This window comes from Oreochromis niloticus, linkage group LG6 (assembly GCF_001858045.2).
Source record: "Oreochromis niloticus isolate F11D_XX linkage group LG6, O_niloticus_UMD_NMBU, whole genome shotgun sequence".
Lineage (NCBI taxonomy): Eukaryota > Metazoa > Chordata > Actinopteri > Cichliformes > Cichlidae > Oreochromis > Oreochromis niloticus.
In genome coordinates, this window is record NC_031971.2 from 25,394,059 (window position 1) to 25,419,706 (window position 25,648).

A 25,648-nucleotide genomic window follows, 5' to 3' on the forward strand; every position below is an offset into this window, starting at 1 on the left:
TTCAATAGGAAGAGGGCCATGTGACACATCAAACTTATTGGTAATGTCACAAGAAAAACAATGGTGTGCTTGGTTTCAACGTAACTTTATTCTTTCATGAGTTATTTACAAGTTTCTCTTTGTTCACAGCCATTGACATGTTGAAGAGGTTAACACGTGAGGAGAGGATCGAAATTATGTTGATATGTGGTGAACGCAGTAACCGGGTCATTGCAGCAGATTTCAATGCAAGACACCCTACGAGACCACCCATCTCCCATGCTACAGTTAGCAAACTGCTTGCTAAGTTTTGTGAAACTGGTTCAGTGTTGGATTTGCCAAAATGTGGACGCAAGAAAACTTTCACTAATGAAGAAACATCAGTGGCTGTCCTAGCTTCATTCAGCAAGAGCCCACAGCGTAGCACTGGAGAGTGGCATTAGTCGAACATCCCTTTGGCGGATATTAGCTACTCACAAATGGCACCCTTACAAACTCCAGCTACTGCAGCATCTCAACGAGGATGACCCAGATCGGTGCACAGAATTTGCAGAATGGGCAAAACAAAAATTGGAACAGGACCCTCAGTTCACGCAGAAGATTTTGTTCAGTGATGAGGCAAACATTTATGTGAATGGTGAAGTTAACAAACAAAACCACCGCTATTGGTCTGACACTAACCCACATTGGATGGATCTCTCCAAGACTGCTGGAACAACAAAAGTGATGGTTTGGTTTGGTATATGGGGTACAACGATAGTGGGTCCATTCTTCATCAATGGAAACCTCAAGGCCACTGGATATTTGAAATTGCTACATGATGATGTGTTTCCCTCTTTATGTACTGAAGCTGGCACGTTCCCTGAGTTTTTCCAGCAAGAAGGTGCACCACCACATTATGGGTGCCAGGTCCGAGCATTCCTAGATGAAGTTTCCTGGAAAGTGGATTGGTCATTGTGGGCCAGTTGAATGGCCCCCAAGGTCTCCCGATCTGACCCCCTTAGACTTTTATCTTTGGGGTCATCTGAAGGCAATTGTCTATGGTGTGAAGATACGAGATGTGCAGCACCTGAAACTACGGATACTGGATGCCTGTGCTGGCATTTCTCCTGCGGTGTTGCTATCAGTGTGTGAAGAGTGGGAGAAGAGGGTTGCATTGACAATCCAACACAATGGGCAGCACACTGAACACATTTTATAAGTGGTCAGAAACTTGTAAATAACTCATGAAAGAATAAAGTTACGTTGAAACCAAGCACACCATTGTTTTTCTTGTGACATTACCAATAAGTTTGATGTGTCACATGGCCCTCTTCCTATTGAAAAAACAAAAGTTGTATCCAAGATGGCCGACTTCTAAATGGCCACCATGGTCACCACCCATCTTGAGGAGTTTGCCCCCTCACATATACTAATGTGCCACAAACAGGACTTTAATATCACCAACCATTCCCATTTTATTACGGCGTATCCATATAAATGGCCCACCCTGTACATTATTGTCCCACTATGGTGTTGTGGTTATCGAGATAATGTCTTGGCTTATTAAATCCAGTTTTGCTCTTCAGCAAGTGGTCCTCTCCCTAAATTGAGAACAACTCATTCTGTGCAGTAAAATACAAGTTAGATTTAGCGCTCATCATTCTGACTCATTTATAATTTAACAGAATCATAATAATGAAAAATCCCTGCAGGCTTTTTGATTTGGACTGGCTTTGGTGAAAAATTAGCGTATTTTGTGTAACTCTTTGGAATAACTGCATGAGGAATGTGGTGGAGGGCTTTATCTCCCAGAATGTTTTAAAGCGGGACCCAGTACTGTGTTATAGTAGCAGCTCCCTACACCACTGAAGAGGCTCAAACTGAACCATAATTTATCCTAGATTTATTAAATAAGAGACGCTGAACTTCTGAAGTTATCTTCCAGACCTCTGGAAAATGTATAAATCCTTTGAGATGTGTTTGGAGTCATAAACTTCATAAGGACACAAACCAGAGGATGCTGGAAGTTCCTAAATAATGAAGTAGAGCTTCTTGGTGAATTTGATCCATTGCAGATGACTGAACCCCACAAGGTTAATTTCACAATACACAGCAATATTTCATGCTGTATGCTTCATCAGTTATTCCCCCAGTCATCCGCTGTGAAATGTTGGCATATCTTAGCCCACTCCAAACTTACTCCATTTAAAGGGGAACTTAGAATTCACTACGTCTTTAGAGACTACTTTGAGACAGCCTTCCTTTGACTGCTTTTTTTGGGTTGGTGTCTCATCTTCATTGTGGAAGGTACTTTTCTATGTCTCTGTGAACAAAGCTTGACGTGCTGTCTTTTTGTCTGCTGCGGCTCTGCAAAGAGTGCCAGTTATTGCTCTCTTAGAAACTTGAATGGTGAGAAAGCCTGTCTTTGCTTAGAATAACAACCTGACTTCTTACACTTTAAGCTGTGTCCTACTAAAAACCTGATCAGGCTGTGGCTTAGAAAATGTAAATATTTATTTCTCAAATTTTTGTTTTCCTACAAAGTTTGAAAGAAGAAAAATTTATACTTTAAGTAATTTTAAGTCCTACAAGCATGGATGGATGGATGGATAATTTTAATTAGCAGGTAATTCAGTTTTTTTAAGCAGAAAAATAAAGTAACATTCTGCATGTTTTAGGGAAAGGGCCATATTATGAAGTGGCTTAGGCAACCAACCAAAGACAACCAATGATATACAACATCAGATTCAACATATTTACATATCGACCAATGAGGCACCAGCGAGAATTAGCTGGGCATATATTAACCACCTAGTTAATGTGAACCACAACATTTGAACTGTTGACTGTCATATGTTTTACCCTGGTGATTGGTCAAACACTTACATTGCTCTATAAGTCACTCCATAATATAGCCCGCTCCCACTAAAGTACTGCATAGTTACATATTTAATGTTGTTGGTAGTTTTTCAGCTAAAATAACTAAAGATACTCACTACTTGAAGTTGCATACAGTATAGTTTATTTCTTCTTTACTGTAAAATACCTGAAGTTACTTGCTACCTAAAATTACTTACAATCAAAATATTTCTTCCTTCCTGTAAAAACCCGAATTAGTACCATCGTATCCCAGTGCAGTTTCTGGTAAGTATTTCAGAATAAACTACATTGAAATTCCTGGGAATTGCAGTTTAAATCTTTGGGAATTTTAGTTTCTATTAATTACTACTGTTTTAAAATGTAAGTCTTTGTTCTTTAAAGCAAATGAATAAATGAGTGAAATAACTTCTGCCATTAGTTAAAATGTCTAGCTAAAATTAATGTGCTTGTTTACATTTTAAATGGCAGACTAGTTATAACAACAGATAATATGAAGATAAATAAAAAATAGTGTTTTCTACAGCAGACAGTGGTCATAGTAGCTAAAACTAATCGATAATGGAAAATTTTTAAAACACTTAATCTAATTAAACTTAGTCAGCATCTGTTACTGTATGTATGGGATATGCAAAATACACAAACAAATAAATAAATGAATAAAAAATATAAAAATGGAGAGAAGAAAAACAACATTTAAATAATTAACAATCAATGAGTCCATCACTGATTCACTCAGTCACTTTAATTTCAGTGCAAATGGACACTTTCACACCATCAGGGATGGCGTTAATAAAGAGCACTTAAGTTCATTGGTGAGGCGCTTTGGGGATACAGCAAACTGGCTTAGAGAGCAGTTGGTGCCTGCAAACAGCCCTGAGCTCCACACCTGTGAAAAGAAAGTGATACAGTTCAGGTCTTCATTCACTGTAAAATCTAATTAGTTCCCAGAACTCAAAAAAATTATGGAAACTCGTTGCCTCAAAAAAATTGAGTAAAGCTTAGCTAAAAATGACTAAGTTAGGACAACTTATTTAGTTTGAGTACTCTGTACAAGCTCATTTGTTCCCAGAACTCAAAAAAATTGGATCAAGTTTATGTAAGATGACCAAGTTAGGGCAACTTACTCATTTTGAGTACACTGTACAGCCTTGTTAGTTCCCAGAACTCAAAAAAATTATGGAAACTCGTTGCCTCAAAAAAACTAAGTAAAGCTTACTTAAGATGACTGTTAGGACAACTTATACATTGCAAGTCTGCAGTATTAACAATAACTTGATATTTCTGACTGTACAATACTAATTGTTTACCTACTGACAAACATGTTAAGTTCAACTAAATGAAAAAACAATTTGTGGTAACCTGAATATGATTAAAAATAATTAACAACAATTTTTGTAATGATGTTAAAATCAGCCCAACTTTTATTTTCAAACACAACAAAGTATAACAGCCAACATACTGGACACTGTTCTGCTGAACAACAAACAATTATATTGCCATCACTGTTATAATCTTACAATGAAACAAAGTCTCAGATGTAATTATTCTGAAAATAAGTTTAGGTCTACCACAGTTTGTTTTGTACTTACATTACTTATATAATCAAAATAAAATATTTATTGTTCTGTCACAAGTGCAGTCTCTAATTTAAACAACACATTTGTTTTCCATTCCAACACATGAGCTGGAATGTTGTATTATTTTAAGGATGCTTGTTTCCAGTCCAGGCATTACTGCCTGAATGACTATCATGGATCGAGGTGATCCAAATGTAGGTGCAGAAGAAAGTCTTTAACTTCCCTTAAGTACAGTGGCAGTGGATGTGGGTTGGAGATGCAATGAGCTTGAACCTGCAGGCGACCATCTTCACTGACCACACCATCTGTGACGGAGGACTCATCTCTCCTGTTGTCCTGCAAGCAAACAATCATATTTTTTGGAACATGAACTTAATTGCTTTCTTAAAACATTTTTTTCTGCATTTGGTATAAAACAGACTCCAATTTAGACAATCTCAGGCTCCCTCCCCACCGGAGAGGTGACATTCAATGTCCCAAATTGTCAGTCTGGATAGCCGTGACCACCACCCAACACACAATAATGTCATGAAAGTATCATTTTAAAAAAGGGCTATGCAAACATGGCCAATAACTTTCATTCTAATGATGTGCAAAATGATTTTGGGCACAAAACAGATTTTGCTGTTAGAAAACTTGCAGACTTCACTATATACAGTGTAGACCCTCTAAACTAAGTTTGGGGGATGTGATCTTTCAAGAAATGCAGACCAAACTATTGTTGTTTGTTTACTTACACAGCATGTCTTGTAGAATTAACTGGAGTCACCAGCAACAGCATCGTGCAGTCATATCTCAAGTCTAATAACAGAAGACAGGAAAAGATCAGTAAAGAAACAACTTCCCCAAATCAAAGCACAAATAAAACAATAAGTAAAACAGGCTGATCTAAAGTATGATTAAAGTTCAGCCTGATTAATATAAATGTCACCGACAGTTGCTAATATATTGGAAAACCAAAACACTTACCACTGAGTTGATGTCTTTCTGTCCAACAACAGGAGTGCTGGTCCCGAGCCTCAAAGACAGTAAGAAGCAAGCAGAGGGAGAAAAAACAGAACATTTTTCAGAAACTGATTTGATCCTTAATGGCTGTGCAATCATTGTAACATAGAGTTTGCTTATGTTGTTAAATAAAGGCTAGATTTGACATTAATAGATGCCACAGATGTTCTAAACCTGCCACAAAGCATGAAAAAAAAAAAAAAATAGACGTCTCCGAAAACGTCGGAGCATTTTTGCAAATATGTGATGTCTTGATAAATCGAGCAGATATTTGAAATTTACACAGCTACATTCTCGCCTGAAAATATCTTAAAAGTTTATTTTGTGACCCAGAAAAAGTAATACGTTTTTCAGCGGCGCTCCTCTGCCATTGCCGCGCTTACAAGTACGCACAGGCTCCGACAACCGTGGCCGACAAATGCGATCCTCCTTTTCCCCAGATTACCCTTTCTGGGTCACAAAATAACCTTTTAAGATATTTTCAGGCGACAATGTAGCTATGTAATGCTCAAATATCTACTTAATTTATCAAAATATCACATATTTGCAAAAGTGCTTCCACGTTTTCGGAGAGCTCTGTTATCCACCCCCCACATCCCACACCTACCCCACCCCTAAGGGCTGCACCTCCCGAAGAATTTTGTCTGGGCTCTTATCTCACTTATTTATTTCAAACAATCAACAGAAAATTTCACCACATAGTTTTATGTAAGGTTTTTAAGGCTGTGGTGTTAATTTTTGAGTAACATGAGCCCAGCGGCAGCAGCAACGCTAGGCTAACACTAACTAGCTAGCAAGATTTTAAACCTGGTGCTAAACTAAGAGAAGCCAAAAAATCAGTTTGAATAAGAGTAAACATTTACTCACCAAGTCAGTGTATCAGGTAAAAATCCACAGCAATGACAACAATAATATCTTGAGCTGACGCTTCTCCAGGTTTGCTCAACATATTCCATAAAAAATGCACCGTGAACATGCGGACTGATCTGCGAGGGAGGAGGACGGTAGTCACGTGGCATTTTCAAAACACATCTTTCATCCTTCCGCACTGAGAAGCAAAACTTCCAGCTTACTTAGTTTTTCTAAGTTAAGACAACTCAAATAAATGGAGTTTATCAGCGTTTTTGCATTAAAAGTACTGGTAACTTATTTAAATTGAGTTCTAATAACAAATTGATAAAAATTGAGTCCAGCCTATTTAATATTTTTAATTAAACACAATATTACATTTTACAGTGTTTATAGATGAGCTAAGTTCCCCCACATAGCAGATGTTTTCCTTACCAAACATCTTGTCTCTCTCTGCTTCTTCTTCACACTCTCTTTCCTCATCACCTCTGTCCTTTCTCTCTGTCTCCTGGGTTACAGCTCTTCAGCTGATGTTAACACATGACCTGTGAAAGTAAGCCAACTCAAAGCTGGTTTTGTACTTGTTTTAAATGGAAATTTCTGGGCTGTCTGCAGCTGTTGAGACAATAAGTTCGCCGGTTATCTGGCGTCTTTTATGATTTTATGCCTGGTTTTACAGTTGAAAAGATCAATTCTGGCTAAGCTTTACAGTAAGACAGGGTGTCATGAAAAAGAGGTTACCACCTTCTTGATTTCTTAGGTTTTTGCATATTTGTCACAATTCAATGCGTCGTCAGCCTTGTGTGAAAAAGAAATTTCCCACAATTAACTGTGATTACGCACGTTTGTTTGAAAGCTGACTTTAATTTCATAAGCCACACTGTAGCCTAATTAAAGCCACTTAAACAGAAACTTTCTGACAAAGTGAAGCAGGTATAAGATCTCAAAAAGCAGCACATCATGCCACAATCTAAAGAAACAGCTGAGAATCACTGACATCAATCCATCTGAAAAGCGTTTCAAATAAATTTTATAAGGCTTTGGGACTCCAGCGAACCACAGAGACAGCCATTATCCAAACTTTGTGAACCTTTGTGAAGTGGTGAACCTTCCCAGCAGTGGCCATCCTACAACAATGACAACAACAGAGACTCAATGACAAATCCAGGACATCATTAAAGAAACCAAAACAACATCTAAAGGACTGCAGGCCTCACTTGCCTCAGTTCAGTGTTCACGATTCAGCAACAAGAGAGAAAGTGCACATCCATAGGAGAGCTCCAATAAGGAGAAATGACTGGTGACCAAAAAGAACACAAAGGCTCATCTCAGATTTGTAAAAAACCCATAAAATTTTTTTGATGATTCCCAAGGCTTTTAGAAAATATTCTGTGGACTGATGAGACAAATGCTGCTTCATAAAAAGGACATCATAAAGTCAAACATGGTGGAGGTAGTGTGATGGTCTGGGGCTGTTTTTCTGCTTCAGGATATAAATAGAAGTGCAAATCAGATCGTAAGGTGTCACTCATGTATCCGCTTCACCTGCAAGGAGATGGTCATGTGAGGTAATGAAGAGTGAATTATTTGTGCAACCTACAGTAAGTTCAAAAAACTGTCATAAAACTTCTTTTCTCTCCAGTGCACAAAAAGCACAAAATAAGAATACAGAAGCTCAACACTGGGTCTGGTGACCTTTGGCCACTTATTCTGTTTCCCTCCTTTTTTAAGCAACATGACAAAGTTCAGCTTTAATCCCACGTTGTTGTGTGGGAGTCAGGAAGAGACCCCCAGGGTTAAAAATATCAACTGGTCATATTGTTACCATGGTAATGCGAAAGCGAAGCACCTGGGGGAGGTTTACTTGATGGATACTGATCAACCCACACACTGCAGACCACATAATTTCTCCTCATACATGGCTTCCACCCAACTATTATGTTTGTTTGATGTCTCCTCAGGTAATTGGTATGTGTTTGTCTGAGGTGGGGCCCCTGCTTTTTGTAGCTGCAGACCCGGAGGGGACATTTTATATCCCTCTAAATAAAACGGAATTTATAGCTTTGGACACTCCCTCCTTCCCTCTTTAAGACTGAAGCGATTTTGCATGCTGTTTTTTGGGGAATGATTAATTAGTGTTTATAGCACAATAGCGCTGTATGCCAAGTGCTTGCTTACTGTTGTGTTGGGTTTGTCTTCTAGATTTTTTTGGAATCTTTACCTTGAAATAAAATCGTGAATTTAGACTTTTACAGTAATTTTGTGCTACAAAAATAAAGTTAAATGAATGGACTGTTTTAGATCAGATGGATCAGACCAAACGTGAAATGCTTACTCTAGCTGCGAATATTAACAGGGAAATGTTGAACCAAGATACTATGTTTGTAGTTTTTATTTGAGCATATGGTGGGACATTAAGGGAGGGTCCTCCCTTAGGAAATTTTAAGTGTCATAAACTTAGCTTTATGAATTTCTTCACCAGTGTGTGCATGGAAAACAAAACACATAGTGGATTACAGTGCAGTGATTCTCTCTGGTATTCTCCATCATTTTTAAGAGTAATTTTCAGCTTTTGGCGCGGATAATTACCTTTACCTCAGATGATTCTGTGGTGTATAAGCCTTTATTGTTGCATGAATATTTTAGGCTTAATATTTATATTTTGGGAGCAAATTGCTTAAGAAAAAACACCTGCCTGCTCCAGAAGTATTCTTTGCTGAGTAATGTCCTCATGTTTTCCCTAAATAAACCCTCTGCTTCCTTAATGTTTTACGGGGAGGAAGAGATTAGGGACAAGTGCATGTTCTAATTGTTGGGTGGATGGGGCGAGGCTTGTCTTTTGGGTACAGCTGTGCTCGACAGCTACAAAAGTCTTTTAAAACAAGACTTTTCCACAAAAAATACAAATAAAAATTAAAATAAAAAAATGAGCATGTTGTATTCCATATGGTCACGCTTAAGCAGTAAAGATGAAGAACACAAGTCGTTACGATCGTGCACAAATCAACCTAAACCCCATGAGCCAGCGACAGCCAGCTGCTCGCTCAGGGAGCCGGAGCTCCTCGAAACCCCCGAGAGGCAGTGGCTGGTGATCCCTCCTCACCGCCGGCCAAATCTCTCCCTTTCTCCCTCCCTTCCCTTATCTCTCCGCCCCCACCTTCCCTCTCTTCTTCTCTCCCTCTGTGCCTGGAAGGACGTATGCGGATGGAGCGGAGTCGCGGCGTCTCCTGGAGCTGATCCAACCATCCCGTCGGAGGCGGTCGGTTTGTGCCCCCCGCCCGCGCTTGAGGTTTCTTGCAGGGCGCACGGTGGAGAAACCAGACGGCCGTTCCCGCTCTGCGCCGTCGACCGGCAGAAAACAGCGTGCCAGGTAACGTGACGCACCACAAAAAAAGAAGCTGGCACATAACTGAACTTCTCTCCCAGTGTGCCATGTGCCCACCCTACTGAAGTAGACTTTTACCGGCTCCTCTGCCCGGAGAAGCCATATGAGACTTCATAGGTCGATGTCGTCATCCCTGTTCTGGGTTTCATGTTGTTGTCACTACTGATGATGTAATTATTTTTTCAGTTGGATCTGCGTTCTGCTGCTGCTGCTGCGTCGCACCTCTCGAAGTGAGAAGACTCGCTCTGCCAATGTGCGTCCACAGCATCGCAAACTTGGATCGCCGCCTCTTTTCGCGGAAAGACTCATCTCCACCTCTGAAAACCTTTTGTCACTGCTGACTAACGATGTGTTGACAAATTGTGTGACACTGTATGGATACTTTTTTATCCCCTAACTAGCTTTTACTAAACTGTCAGACGTCAACTTTCCCCTTGCGGATGAAGCTTTGCTTGCTCGGTCTATGTGAAAGTGCGTCGGGCATAACCGGAGTGCGCACACGTTTAATTCATCGCGGCGGGAGCATGGGATTTTAAACTACAGCATGTGGAGTCGTTCCTAAGGACCGCATCGCTGCTCTCTGTGGGTGTATGGAGAAGAGCAGCCTGAGAATGACAGGCGGAACCCGGGAGGCGCCGGTGAACATCTCCCCGGCGGTGGCGGCCAACGCAGAAGGCGAGGAGATCGAGGTTTTGGAAAGTACTGAAGTCATCCCAGTGGCTCCAGAAGAAGTAGGTCTACACAGTGTGGCGTCAAGTGAACACATGACCCCTGTAACCTTTTGACATTTTCACAGTTATGAATCAGGACCTTCAGCTTCTTTTTCTTTGAGCAACGTTAAACACAATCCCTCTAAAATTAATTTCAGAAAGCCATTTGTCCCTAAATTCAGTGGCACAACTGATAAAAACAAGCGTTTTACAAAGGCACGGGATGGAATTTAAAATACTGTTTATTCTTTTGAGAATAAACAGAGTTAGTAAAAGCACCCCGCACTTTGTTTCATCTTTTCCAAAGAGACACGCACACAGCAATACTACCTTTTACACATGAGGCACACTTTTGGTGCCTTGTTATCTTTTGCTGCGGCTCATTGACCGTAATGATCAGATAATAGCTGCATGTGATTGCAAGACTGCAATTATGGCAAATGCGCATAGTGAAGGAAGCCCTTTTGGCCGAGATTCATCATTATCAAACAGGTGCTTCCCTCCTGTCTGGTACCTGTTTCTGAGTTTATTTTTCTTCCCATCTATTCCTCTTATTCACTGCTTCACACGCTCTATCTTTTTCTCTTTTTACTTGTCTCAGCAATGGAAGTCTCTGTTTGACAAGGTATGTATCACAACCTTTAGTCCTTTAGGCTTGACTGTTCTTCCATATGCATGTTTCACTCATTGTGGAACTGTGTTGTCTCTGAAGGTGCTCATCTGTGTGTGAACTGTTGGTGACCTGTGTCCCAATCTTTATTTTCTGCTCCAAGCAACACAGATATATTAATCTGTTAAAAACGGCATTGTCTTGCTTAAAGGTCATGAAACATAGGAAAGATTTAGCAAGATCTGAGTTGCAGGATTGCACCAGAGGCAAGAGTATTTAATATTAAAAACTCCATATTTAGTGTGCTTTAGTGTGAATTGCCCATGGATCATGACCTTATCATTGTAAATGTGCTGTAACAGTGGCTTAATCACTAATAGAAGTGATTTAAACCTGCACTGGGGGATTTTGCAAACTGGTAAAGAAAAGATACAAAAACAACAAAAAAACCTTTAGATATTAGAAATATGATGCAAATATTTTCTGTTCAACTATCACAAGTGCTTACTTAATGCTTTTTATAGTTTTAAAATACTGCTAAACTTTGATCAGTTCCACAAAAAAGTGGCATCAGAGTTTCATGGGGTTAATTGACTTGAATCCTGAGTCTTTTTTCCCTCCAGTCCCAGTTTGTGATATTAGGATGAGTTGATAAATACATTTTCAGATCAAAATCTTGCCTAGTGCAGCTTTAAATCCTTCGCCCGCTGGGTAACAATGACGGCATAACGTGTAACCAGGTCGAATCGCTGTCAAACGAAACTCGTGGAGAAGTGGGAGCTGTGGTGGGCATGTCATTAACTGATATAGACCCCAGTAATACAATTAGGATGATACACAATCCTAGATGGATTGATCTGTGAGTCAGAGCAGTCTTGTAAGAAACACATACAACCATGCACACACACATGCACAGACACACACAACCAAGAAGCCCCAGGAGAAGAGAAACAGCGACTGGCTGATCATGCAAGCAGCAGGTCTGACAGGACTGACAGACGGCAAACGAGCCCCCCTCTATCACACAAACACACGCACACTTATGCCCACACAGCTTGCAGTGTGTGCGACTACTGCATCACCTGCTCGGCATAGGGCCCCCCACTATCTCATGTGGGGAATTGTGTGCATATTTATGTGTGTGTCTGTGTGTGCGCGTGAGTGCAGTGGTCAGCTGGGACTTTTAGGGTTGAGACTGAGGCTCGTGTCAGCCTCACTTTTAAGGGAGAGACAGAGGTCCCGTGGGATTATGGTGTGTGTGTGTGTGTGTAAGTGATGGAGCATATTCTGTGGACAGGCATTAAGTGGGTCTCTCAAGCCGCTGTCTCTATGTGTGCTGCACAGCTTTGAGTTTCCTCAAGTGGGCGTCGGTCAGAAAAAAGCAAATGGCAGGGTCTCTACTCGCTGTGGTAGCAAATATCCTTTCACTCTTTCAGTCTCCTTTCCTTCTTGGTCCACACAATGAGTTGCTCCATTTGTCAAGGGGCTGACCTCGGAGACCCCCAGCTTCTGTGAAGCGACAAGAGAAATGATGGGCCACTGGAGACCAGGAAAAGAAGGCTTTTAATCCACCCTGGCAGCCTGTGTTACTGCATGTGGAACCAAAGATGAAAGCTACTGAAAAACAAAGAGCAAGATCCAAAGATTTATGAGTCTAATGTAAAGATACACATTTCAAAGTTCATCTGTATGTGTGGAAGTGTAGTTTCATCGGTTGGATACTTTATTTGGCAAATATAAGATGTGATTGAATAGAAATATGTATAGTTCAGAGATGTGGAACAAGAGAAGAGAGGAGTGTGACATGCAACAGGTCACCAAACAATATATTTTTTAAAGTTTTCAAAACAAAGAAAGGTCATGACTTAGTGGACTGACCAGTAAGAGGTCAATCAAGTACAGGTAACAAAGTCCTTCCTTCACGTTTTATGACATATTATCATCGTATTTGAGGACAGCTGAGAACATTTGTCGATTCTAAACAAAAAAAGACCAGTTTTTCTTGGCTGACAGGTTGTATACATTTGTTTCTTTCAAAGATATCTCAGTATGTAAACTTGAAAATGTCTCACAAATGAAAATCTCACCTTCTAATAACTAGATGTTACAAATCAGCTAAAAATACAGCGTCTAAAGTTGAGGACAATGATGCATCTTTTCTGTTAATCAGTCCTGACACCTCTGTATGGTCTCGACAGCGCACATTTTATCCTGTCATCTCTCTTAGTGATTTTTGCACAGCAAAGAAACTACAGGATCATTTTCTCTCATTCTTTTCAGCCTCACTCTTTGGCTTTGCTCCCAACTCTTTAAAGCAGTTTGAGCCGTGTGAAATAACCCAACCCTTCGCCATCGTATCATTTTTACCAGCTCCCACGTGACTCTGTACATACAGCTATCATTTCTGGATTTCAGACCATTGGGGACAGGAATCAAAGTGCTGCGTTGCTCTGTTTCCCCCTCACTCCTCTCTCCAGTCCCTGGAGAGGATTTTGTTGCTGTATAAGTGCTTTCTTTCTCTGCACACAGGAAGCAAGAGAGCAAACCTCAGAATGCTTTGATTCATGTTTCCCATCGCCTGAAACAAACATCGAGACTGAACACAGACACAGGCGATATCTAATGAAGCAGAGGAGATGCTGTTAGCGGGGACAGCAGCTGCACTGCCCTCGCTCTCCCTCATAATCAAAGTGTCCCAGCCTCTGTTTGTCCTCTAGACACACAAATCTGAAAAGGCTGCAGTCATTGTAGCGTGATTACACACAGCACATGTCATCAGGAGAAAAAAAAGGGCCCTTTACGGATTCTTCTTTCTACCCTGACTGATTTGCACACCAAAGCTCAGATAATGATTTTTCTTTTTTTTGAGGATTTCTGTGGATTTAATAAATCCAGTTTATGTCTAGGATTTATTTGATAAACCATATTAACCATATTAAGCATGTTTAAATCACACTGTAAAATGGAGCAAACACATTTGTTTTGCGCAGCCAGGGAAGGCACATCAGATGGCTTTTTATGTGTGACTGGGAGCACTAAAGATTTCTTTTTCATCCCGCTGGTAAAAAAGTGTCTAAAAAGCTTCTTTCTCCTTTAGCTGCTTTAACCTAGATGGTGATTTTCTTACAATCTTGATTGTGAAGAGCTACATACACACAGCAAAGACTCAAAGTTATTATTTATCGGGGCTGGGACTATATCTGTGTTTGCGATTGCTGATAGTAGAAGTCCCCAGATGTACTGATTGTGACGTGGCTCAGCTCGAATTAGATGAAGCACCTGTAAAGGCAGGATATATACAAACCATAGATTGTCTTTCTCTTCTTTAGAAACTTTTGTTTAGATAACTCTCGACTGAAGACGCACAACAGGATTGTTTGTCAATTCTCATAAATTGTCAGTGAATACTAACACATCTTTGATTCTGGGTGTGTGTGTGTGTGTTTGTTTATGTGTGATCCATAAGTGTGTCCACAGATGCCGTTGTGTTGACATCATGCTCCCAATGCCACTTCGAAAATCCCCCAGGCATGCGCCCACAGGAGCTTAGTGATTAAACACTTTCACATGTCTGCATACTTTCCGTGAAAGTGTTTCCCTTTTAACTTCATGGTTGGTGGCAAAGAAAATCCCAAAACAACTGACTGGAGCCACATAAGTAAATGTCTTATAGTTCTTTTAGGAAGGTTGTCTAGCTGGGGAGAGTATACAGTACATGTCATTTCTTTTTATTCTTCCCGGAAAATGGGAAGTAGATACAGTTATTTATCAAAACGTGAGGAAAAAACAAAGTTTGCTCAGTTCTAATAAGCTTGAAATCAGTATTTGGTATGACCACCTCTATTCTTCAGCACAGTCTTCTAATTTCTTCAGAAACAGTTCTCCGGGCCTCCTGAAGGAGATTCAAAGCTCTTCTTTGGATGTTGGCTGCCTTTTTTTTTTCACATTTTCTGTAAAGATGATCCCGGAGAGGTCACAGCTCCGGGGAGGCCAATCAATGACTGATATTGTTCCATTGTGTGCTTTTCTGTTCAGGTGTGTTTTTACTGCACTGGCAGTTCGTTTGGAATCATTGTGCTGAAAGATGAAGCCATTGCCAATCAGACAGTTTACAGATGATGTTGCATGGTGGATCAAATCCGAATTCATAAATCCATCAATTTTCAAAAGATCCCCAACACCACTGTCTAAAATGAAAGAGCCTTCATTGTGTTTTCTAGATGGCTGTAGACTCTCACTGTTGGGCTTCTCTCCTGACCTCCTCTGATGATTTGAACCAAAAATGTCAAATTTGGATTCATCACTCCATAAGACCTGTTACCAGTGATTTTCAGTCCAATTTTTGTGTCATTTTCATCCTTTTCTCCCTGTTTCACTTTCCTAAGAATGGATTCTTGACAGCCATCCTTCATTTGGGACCATTTCTGATGAGGCTTCAGTGAACAGTAGATGGATCTTTTGGATGTGACTTGAAGATACTGTTCATCATCTGTAGTGTCTTCTTTTGTCCTTCACATGTCCAGTTTCCTCAAATTATTTAGTGACATGCGGCACACCAAAATGCAAAAATATCGATCAATAGCACTTCAATAATCATGTTTTTGGTGAAGAAAAAGTATCAAATGATGTTATTTTTGGAATTTTTACAGAATAGATTCAACTAAATAATTGGAAAGCATTTTGTGTTTTAGCGACATGCTGCAAATAAAATACCCAAATACACAGATAGATATCGATTCTTTGCTATGTTGTCTGTTAAATCTAAATGATTTAAGTTCCTTTTTTGTGCTTGAATGATTCATAGCTCAGTGTAAAGTGATTTAACAGTGAAAATGCTCAGGTATAAGGACTGGACTGAACATAAGTAAAAAAAGTGGACAATGGCAAAAGAAAAACTCCAGGAACGTGTGGAGAACTATTGTTCAGAAAAACAAAAAACAACAACAAAAATAAATTACAAGCAAGTCTGACTACATCAAAGCAAAATCCAAATAAATTATACTGGCTCAATACTTTTGCACATCAGTGTATATTTTCCTGTAAACTGCTAGTTAGCACCTCCTTCCTCATGACCCGTATGTTATAAAAGATGTCAAGCATGACTGATCGAGGAGCAACCACGAACTGTGTGAATGATGGGCGTAGCCTCCGTGGCATCATATTCTAGATTTGGGCTCTGGCTCAACGTTAATGTTTTGGCCACCAACGCTGTCGTTTTTTTGGATGCCAGAACTTACCACATTTGGATGAGAGGGTGGAATTAAACTTGGTTAGCGAGCTGCATTCATAAATCGTATGGATGGATGCACAGACACACTTATCTTATAATTAAGTAAGATTCAAACACAGGGTCACCTAATTCTAGTATGCAGATAAATAAGTTATCAAGCAAAAATCATAAAGGTGATATTTAGCAACTCTGTTGCCACTTAATTTGAAACAATGGACACCATAAGAAACAAGAATATCATGTTGTCTGAGTAAATGAGCGAATGGTCCACCACCCAGTTGACTGGCACTTAATGGAAAGCCAACTGGGAAGCCTCAGCTGCTATTAGTGGTGCATGCAGGGAGAGGATGTCTCGACACGCCCCGTCAGTTACACCAAAAACAGAAGGAGGTTTAGACAATGAGATCATGAACAGCAGTGAGTGAATCTAGTGGTAGTTAGGTATTGTGTTTGAAGAGGGTAAGACGTGCATCATTTTAATGAATGGCACCCGCAGACTGTAAATGATAAATCATAAGGACCTTTGCTGCTCCCTATTTTCAAGAAATCTGACACTAGATCAGATGTTAGATGTTTGACCAAAATATTTCCAGGACAGGCGTTTTTTCCCTGTATTTGTACCTTTTATGTCCTTCATATCAATTAGCTTCTAATTGCTTTCTGTGTATAAATTTATTTATTAGTGTTTCTCTCTTTTATCCACATTATTTTTAGTATCCTGATGTGTTTATGAGCCTAATTGCCTCTGACACATACACAGATGGCGAGGTCACAGTTTGCTGACCTGCTCATCCAACGGCACACATGTGATTGACACCAGCTGAGTCCTGGAGATAAGCCAACGACAAACACTTTTTGAAGTGTGTTGTCTCGATTCAGGATCCTGAAAGCAAAATACACTCCGCCTCATTTTTATTGCAAAGCGCCTGGCCTGTGCGGTGATGAAATAACAGACAGAGCCTCAAACATTTTCATTGAAAGATTTAATCAGTGCTCATCTTTCCCCCACTCCTTTGCCGCTCCCCTGCTCAGCTCTAAATAGATTTCCTTAATGAAAGGCACAGTTCCAGTTGGCGGAGTGTGAAAACAGTTTCTGCTTTTATGCAGAGGTAAAAATAGCCGCCTTGTCTGTCGATCTGTAAACGAGAGAAAGACGATGCGCCTGTTTATTTGTAATTGGCTATAGTGTGCAAAACACAGCAGCGGCATGAATCCGAGGTGTCTCTTTTGATAGCTGAATGGCTCAGTAATTTGGCAACCTCCATATGCTGTGTGTTTGTATGCATGTGCATCTAGTACATTTGTACACACCGGGCCTGAGAATGTAAATCCATTACTAGAAGTCAAAGGAGGGCAGTGAAGAAGGCGGGGTATGCCTGCTGCCTTTTAGGACCAATGTCAGTGCGTACATTCTGATGGGGCTTCTTCACGAATCATCCCTGACTGGTCTGCTTTCTACGTTCTCTTTCATCTCACTTATTACCTCTCTGTCTCTCGTCTCTTTCTTCTGAAATGCGATTTCCCATCAGAGTTAAGTGGATGACCCTGCAGATGTGACAAGGCTTCAGTCTCTGTCTGCTCATCAGTGCTTTTATTTAATCTCTTTTCATTAGCTCCGTTCACAGATCCACACATCACCACGCACTAGCTCATCAATGATATAATAACAGCCCGAAAACTGAAGGGCTACAGACGAAAAACATCAAATCAGTGGCTGATAAAGGAGCCCGGGGTATTGTTTTCAGCAAGGCTACATATATTGTGATTGTGAGCTGAGTGCGTGTCTGTGTCATTGCTGACACAGCTCACAATAAGCTATTTTTGTCTGGAAGATCACGTTGTAGTCTCTCTAGCTGTGAGATTGTGAGAGTTTTGGCTGAAACTGGTTTCTAGTTTGTTCCTGAGTGATGGCTTGTTGGTAACTTGTCATTTTTGCACTCTTTTTAACCATTAATGTGGTGGCATTTCTCAACACCGCATATAAATGTTGGCATGGTTTAGTTAGCGCTGATGGTTAAAACAGAAGAGTTTAATTTTAAGAGAAAAGCTTGGTCCCTGCTCTGTGCTGTATGTGCCAGCATAACATAAACTCTGGATCCTTTATTGCTCAATGTTACGCTTGTAGGCTGCCTGCAGTCAGCCCGCAGGCTCTGGCTTAAGCTACACAAAATGACTGTTTGATTGTTGTGGTCCTGTTAAGCCACTGGGCTTTGCATAGGGCAAAGCACATCCAGTGTGCTCCCGAAAGCCAGCTTAACCTGCAAACACAATTTATACGTAAAAAAAAAAATCTTTTCATGTTGCAGCATGAAAAAAATTCTCCAAATTCTCCTTTTCTCCTTATTTATTCATCATAATAAATAATAATAACAAGATTTACCTTTGTTTATTCTCAGCTATCCAGACTTGTTTTGTCCTCTCCTACTTTACACAAGCATGTTTTGCTGTCATCTTTTATTTGTTTTTTGAACAAAAGTGCCAAAAGGATTTGCTTTATATAATAATCAAACAGGAATACAACCTTGAAAATTATAGAAGGAAATAGATAGATCTATCTTTTTCAAGACAGCCAATTAGCAGGCATGCTGCAAAAGGGTTAGTGAGAAAAAACATAACCAAAGCTTATTTTCACCCATAAATAACGCCAATCTAAGGTGTGAGATTTCAAAAATACTGTTTTTTAGGTTTGAAAACTGGTTGCTTCTTGGCCCGAGGTTGCTCTCTAATGTACACTTTATGGCCAAAAGTATTGGGTTACACCTCTTAATCTTTGAATTCAGGTGTTTTCGGTCCAGTTGCCATAGATATTTCATGATCAACTATAACTGATATTATTGCAGTGTGGAATGTAGCATTTATAAAAAAGATGGAGTCACCGAGTCAGGTTAACGCATGAATCATTATTCACTTTTACTAAACAGAAAGCACAACTCAAGTATCAACACGCATGATCATCATCAACAAGACATGGCAGTGCTCAGGAGAACAATTCCACTGAAAGAAATAGATCTCCCTATACACTACTGAAACTCAGCTGAGAAGTGGGAGATTTTATAAAGTCAAGAACAGGATTTCCGAGTGAGGTGTGTTGAGGTGCTTAGTATGTAAGAGTCATGAATGCTCTGCCGACTCAGTAACTGCAGCGTTCCACATATCCTCTGGCATTAACATCAGCATAAAGACTGTGCATTAGGAGCTTCGTGGGATGGGTTACCTGTAGCCATGAGGCTGCTGTAGGTGTACAGTCCTTTACGCTTATTAGTAGTTACTTTCTATATCTCACTTTAAAGCTGAGAAAAGTTTAAAGCCCTGTCCACACAGGAACTCACTGACATTCAATGACTTCAAGAGAGGATGGGCGAAATAACTGCAAAGTGGGCGGGTCCAATTTAAACTTTTCTCAATGTTGAGGCAAATGATTGCAGGATAGCACTCATTGACATATGACAAGGTAGTAAATAAATGAGAGGGTTACCTACAGGAATGTCCACTAGTGATCAACCATCAGTGACAAAGTGATGCTTGATAAGTGAATCCCACTCATCAAGTGAACAGGCTTCACTCAGGATCATCCACTTTGCATTGCCTACAGTTGTTTCACCTGATGTCATTTAAAGTTGATCATACACGGAGAAACAAATGTAATAAAATATATTTATTCTCTTATTTACTTTATATATGCGCTTACATTTGTTTCGTTCAGGACACTTAGTGTGAAGCATTTTGTCCAAACCGATCAGATGTAAAGATGTTCCAAAGTCAAAAATGTAAGATGGCAAAAACTCATTTAGATAAGAGGATGCATCTGAACACTCAATATTCACTTTTTCTTTGTAGGTATTGATGATATACAATATGAGTTACAGAAGTAGTCAGATGAAGAAATTAAAAGCTGTAAAAATCTTGCTCATTCTTCCACAGACGGCAGCTAGTTTACTTTCTTCGTCTATTTCAACATACCAGTGCAGGATCACTGTTTAACAGAGTCCGGTTTCCTTGTTGCAGGTCGTCACTCTGATCCTCCAGGGGATCAAAGACACATCGCAGGTCCATTCATTCCTCATTGTATCAACAGGTCTTCCCACAGGTTGCAGTTACAGAGCTGTTGACAGATCTGGTCATGACCCATTACACATTACAGCAACTAGTAGCTGTGTGCGTGTGTGTTTACATGTCTGGCACACTTGTAAGCTTAGCAGTTCTTGAAATCTGTGGCACATGAAATACAAAATGACTCCCTTTTTCTCAGTTCATAGATGTGTGAATGTTCTCCCCAGTGAGATATCAAGAAAACCACAATTTTAGGACACATTCCTATGCCATAGGCCATGCAGGTCCACAATGAAGCCTTGCAGGTGTGGTGTTGACACAGGTACAATAACCCTGTGTTTGCTGTGTATACCTGTCTGTGTGTTTCAGTGCTCTGATTTCTGCCTCTTCAGTCAAGCACTTCCCATTAAGGAATGTTTCTGACTGAGTGTTCAGCTGAGCCAACTCTTTCATTCCCCTCTCTTCTCCCAGTAGAAGAAGCGTTTAGTGCTCACTAAGACAGATGGCACATTGACAACCACCTCAAACGAAAGTTGACAACTGCTATCGCAGATGTTTAGGTCCATGTGCTGGATTCATAATGCTGGCTGTATTTGCTGAGTTTGAACTCTAAATTGTTTGTTGGCTTTCAGATCACTTTGTCTCACTATGTGCTCAGCTGTCCGTGAAGCACTGTTCTAACAAAGTGCTTCACCAGCGACTCCTTGTTTATTCCCACATCTCCTTGTCTCTCCGGAGAGTTTGCAGTCATGACAGACTGTTGTGCAGACAAGAGGAAAAAATGCATAATTCAAAGGTAATGGCATTTTTTTTTTCTTTTTTGCTGCTTTTTATACGCCCACAGTAAACCTTTAGGTGGTGAGCTCAGATTGCATTTTTCTGGATTTATTTCTCTAAATGTAATAAAATTCTTAGTTTAGGGGCATTTTTCATCCATACATTTGTCACAAAAACAGAACAGTACTGTGAAAAAAATTTGAATTTCTTGATTAAAGGTGTAATAGGTGTAATATGTTATTGAAACATGTCCAAAAATACATGGAAATATAGCACATAAGGCAAAAGCAGAGTTTGTTCAATTCTAATAGGCTTGAAAGTCAATATTTGGTATGAAAATCTTTAGAAGCTTAGTGATTAAACACTTTCACATGTCTGCATACTTTCCATGAAAGTATGCAGACGTTTGCTTTAAACATCATGGGTGGTGGCATAGCTGGGAAGATAGATACATGTGCGTACAGTATACAGTACCTGACATTTCTTTATATTTTTATAGGAAAATGGAAAGTAGATACAGTTATTTATTGAAATATCTGCACACATACATTAAAATATAGCATAGAAGGCAAAAACTAAGTTTGTTCAATTCTAATGAGCTTGAAAGTCAATAAGTGGTGTGACCACCTTTATTCTTCACCACAGCCTGAACTCTCTTTGTTTCTTTAGTAGTCTTCAGAAGTAGTTCTCCAGGCTTCCTGAAGGACATTAAAAGCTTTGGATGTTGGCCGATAGTGCTCTGTTGTCTGTTCTTCTATCCAGCTATGCTTTTACTGCTTTTGCTGAAGAATGAAGCTGTTGCCAATCAGAACCTTTCCAAATGATAATTCAGGGTAAATCAAAATCTGAAGACACTTTTCTATCTCCATATTTCCATCAGTTTTCACACCAGCACCAGCCCCAATACCACTGTGTGAAATGCAGCTCCAAGCTGTAGACACTCACTGTTGTACCGGCTCCGAGGTCATGTGACTCTATTTGTCTCTCATATTTTTCATAAGTTCTGCTAAAGAAATGGGAACAAATTTTGCCTTTATTTATCTATTTACTTATTTATCTTCCACAGGCTGCTAGCAGTAAAATGTGTACAGACACAATTTAAAACTGATTTTTTTCTAACTATGTATAGACACATATAAGAAACATAAACACTGGAGCCAAGCAGCGTATGTCCAAAAAAACCCTCCAAAACATATAAGACCTTCAGAAAGCCTGGAGAACTCTTGCTCAACACCACTTTACAAATGAAAAGAAAATGTATCCATTCTCTCTTTTGTCTGTGCTCAGTGGCTTCTCTGGTTTGTGTTCACATGACAATTTTCCAGAAGCAGACTGTATATAACCCCCAAACTGGTGTCACTTTACTTAATAACGCACTTAGAAGAATATAAACAATTTACTTGACACGGTACAGGTGGGACTGTGGGCCTGGAGGCTTCGTTATAACTTTTTGCAGAGCAGTTGTTCTCTCTGCAGCCCTCACATCAGGTTCCTCTGTCTGACAAGCACATCAAGATTGGTTAAATAAATTAGGCAGACAAGCGACTTCCCTCAGACTCGGTGCCTGCCCCAGTTTCAAGATCAGGAAGCTGGCTTCAAGAAAGGGAGAGAGATGTTTACTGTTTACTAATGTGGGTAATCATAGAGTCGCGATTGATATGATAATATCATCACACATTACCCACAGTAACGATGGTGTTGCACTGATTTTGTAGCAATTGATACATCATGGCATCTAAGTAAATAAGTAAATAAGAAAGTCTTTTTAGCAGCTGCATTTTGCTGTCAGTGTGTATATATGTGTGTGTGTGTGTGTGTGTGTGTGTGTGTGTGTGTGTGTGTGTATGTATTATTCCCTCTTAACACTCTGGCAGATCAATTAATTAGCTCTCTGATTAGCTTCCCTTTGCTGTCTGTCACTTCCCCCTATGGGTTTCTTCTTCTTTTCTTCAGATTGTTTAACTTTCTTTCCATTTCCCCTTATTCACTTGATGGGCAGCATCCTAAGCGCTCATTAAGATGGGACTCCAGTAGGTCACATTAGTGGAGAATTCTCTTTAGAGTGGCTGCGTGTTTTATCAGAAATGTTGGTATTTGGTGACAGCACAATGATAATGGTGTCCCTAGAGAAGGTGATACGTGATACTAATACTTAGCCCCATCCTACTGTTTTCTTACTGCTTTCTTATTTTATTTTCAAGTATATAAGGTTCCCGTGCATTTATTTATTGCCGTGTTTAATGTTATACCTATAACGTAATGTATTAATACATAGCTCACTGTAAAAGTAAGAAAATGCACATAGATTCTGGGTCTAAAAATTGTCACTAATGGAGAAGCGCTAGGGTTGAAAAAATAAGTATAACTGTCTGGAAATCTTTGGGGAAGGCTTCGGCCTCTGTGCAGTAAACACAAGTTTCAAGTCATACTGAATACATGCAGCATATGTTTATTTTGTAAATTAGGGTTTCCATTGTCCAATAAAACCCCCATAAAGGGTATGCCTTAGGGTGCTGTCATCCTGGTGAATGGCAGTGCTTTAAGATTATGCACATCAAGATGACGGTGATGAAAATGCTCAGCATGACATTCACTCTGGGATATCATCCACCAGTGGATGACATCATAATGGCTTCGTCCATCTTTCGTATACAGTTTCGGAGTAAACCAGAGGAGTTTTGAATGTTGGCAGTTTTAGATTTCAAGAAGAAAGTCAAATTGAAGAAAATGCTTGTAGCTTTGGATGGGTTTTATTCAAAAGTTTGAATATTGCAGATAAGAAAGGCAAAACTTTGGAGCTTTTCATTGTATCTCGGACCAGGAGCTGTTGTGTCAGACTGTTTGTAAGAATGGATCACATCAGGAGAGAGGCTCTGTGAATTGCATTTCCAAGTAAGAAGTCCAGATCATTCAAATTTTTGCAGCCTTCTTACTGACTATGTTACCCATACCACAACAAAGCAAAGGAAGATTCCTGATGTTTTTATGTGATTCATGGCATCAGTGTTTCTTTGCAAAGCAATTACAATGAATATCAAAAAAAATTACAAAAAAACTGAGATATGTTGAAATTGCATGGGTAGTAATAAAAGTGTACAAAGTGTATTTGGACTATCTTACACTAAAAGAAGGGAATAATTGACTTTTTAATAGGCTATTATGTAGTGATTTGAGTTTTTCTGCTGACTTTGAACTCTATATAACCTTAAAAAATGAAAAGAGTTTTTACACACTAAAACATAATTTTGTTAGAGAAAAAGTTGTTATGTGTCTGAGCGTAAACGTTAAATATTAGTGGTATTATTAGAGATTTTGGAGCTTTTATATTTTATATAAAAGCTCTTTTATATCAACATAACCGCTTGATTTGTTTGGGTGAGAGGATGGGTCAGTAACTCTCAGACATCCTGGGCCAGCCCGGCAGGCTCAGCAAATGTCCAAGGTGAGTGACAGTGCTTAGCTTTCACACAGATACCATCCTGTCTCCCCTGTGTCGTCTTACAGGGCATCGCTGCCAAAGCCTGCCAGCCGGGCCAAAGTGCTGAAGTGGCTAACAGTGCCAAGGGCAAAACCACATCACAGCATGCACCACAAAATTAGACAAACAGGATCTGCAGCCATTGCTTTCTTATTTGATGTTTACTGAATCGTAGCATCCTTTTGATTATTAGCATTGATACTGATGACTGCTGCAGTGGCGTCTGTTCATAAAGGGGCAAATGAGATAAACTGCACACTGAATCATTCAGGTTATAAAGCATAATCCAGACGTCCTGCATGTAATTTTGCAATGAAGGCCCATAGTAAAATACAGGGAAATGAAATTAGGTCATAGATGGAGTTGTTCCCACTGATGATAGAAATTTCAGCAGGTTTTCAGCAGTGTTTACTATGAAGCATGAGCTTCAGAGAAGATACTTTGATTCCCTTTTTCTCATGGTTGGACAGGCGTTACTGTTTTTAGACAAATTATATTTTGTGCTCCTCAAAGAGAATAGCCTATGTTGTTCAGCACTGGGGACTGCAAAAACAAAATACCCTCGTCCATAAATATTATTCAAAACTGTTGCCATAGTTTTACAGTACAATAATGTCAGACTGTGTGTTTAATTAAGATATTAGTAAGAAATAATAAATCGCTGCTGTAAGTTAGAATAGATCTCGGGCTTGATCCTAGATCTCTTATGGCCTTTGGTCATTACATGGACACAAGTTGTAAATTTATAGATTTGATGGTTGGGTTTGTTGATGGCAAGAAATTGCATCTTACATTTTCATTTCAGTTTCTCAACTCAGACCTATAATGCAGACACAGCGGGGCTTATCTGAGCTGTTTTTGACTCTCATGGCTCAGCTATGGCACTGGCAGATGCTGTGTGGGTCTGATGTGCCCCAGTTGTCATGGTACATCCATAGACAGTCATGTGAAAATGAAAGGTTTCACAGGGCTCTATGCAGTCCTGTGAAAATCTAAGTATAACCCTACTGTTTCCATAGGAATTTAGAGGGTACGTTGCAGCACTGGTGTAACTTATCATATGCACAATATCAGTTATCATAAAGTGCGACAGATGTTTTAGCGGTTTGCTGGTCTGGAGCCTTTAAGTGTGTTTT

At 39.8% G+C, this 25,648-nt stretch overlaps 1 protein-coding gene across 2 annotated transcripts in view; it reads left to right on the forward strand.

The window, feature by feature from the left end:
- The first annotated feature begins 8,087 nt into the window (after window positions 1-8,087).
- The window catches only part of rhbdl3 (rhomboid, veinlet-like 3 (Drosophila)), a 67,707-nt gene continuing 50,146 nt past the window's right edge, over window positions 8,088-25,648 (forward strand). The window contains exons 1-4 of one of the 2 annotated variants that reach the window (XM_005469953.4): window positions 8,088-8,233; window positions 9,466-9,642; window positions 9,844-10,388; window positions 10,969-10,992. In XM_005469953.4, the coding sequence (XP_005470010.1) occupies window positions 10,248-10,388; window positions 10,969-10,992 (165 nt within the window). In that variant the 5' untranslated portion in view covers window positions 8,088-8,233; window positions 9,466-9,642; window positions 9,844-10,247. Of the gene's footprint in view, window positions 8,234-9,453; window positions 9,643-9,843; window positions 10,389-10,968; window positions 10,993-25,648 lie in introns of those variants that run through there. The other variant, XM_005469955.4, reaches the window with a different exon arrangement.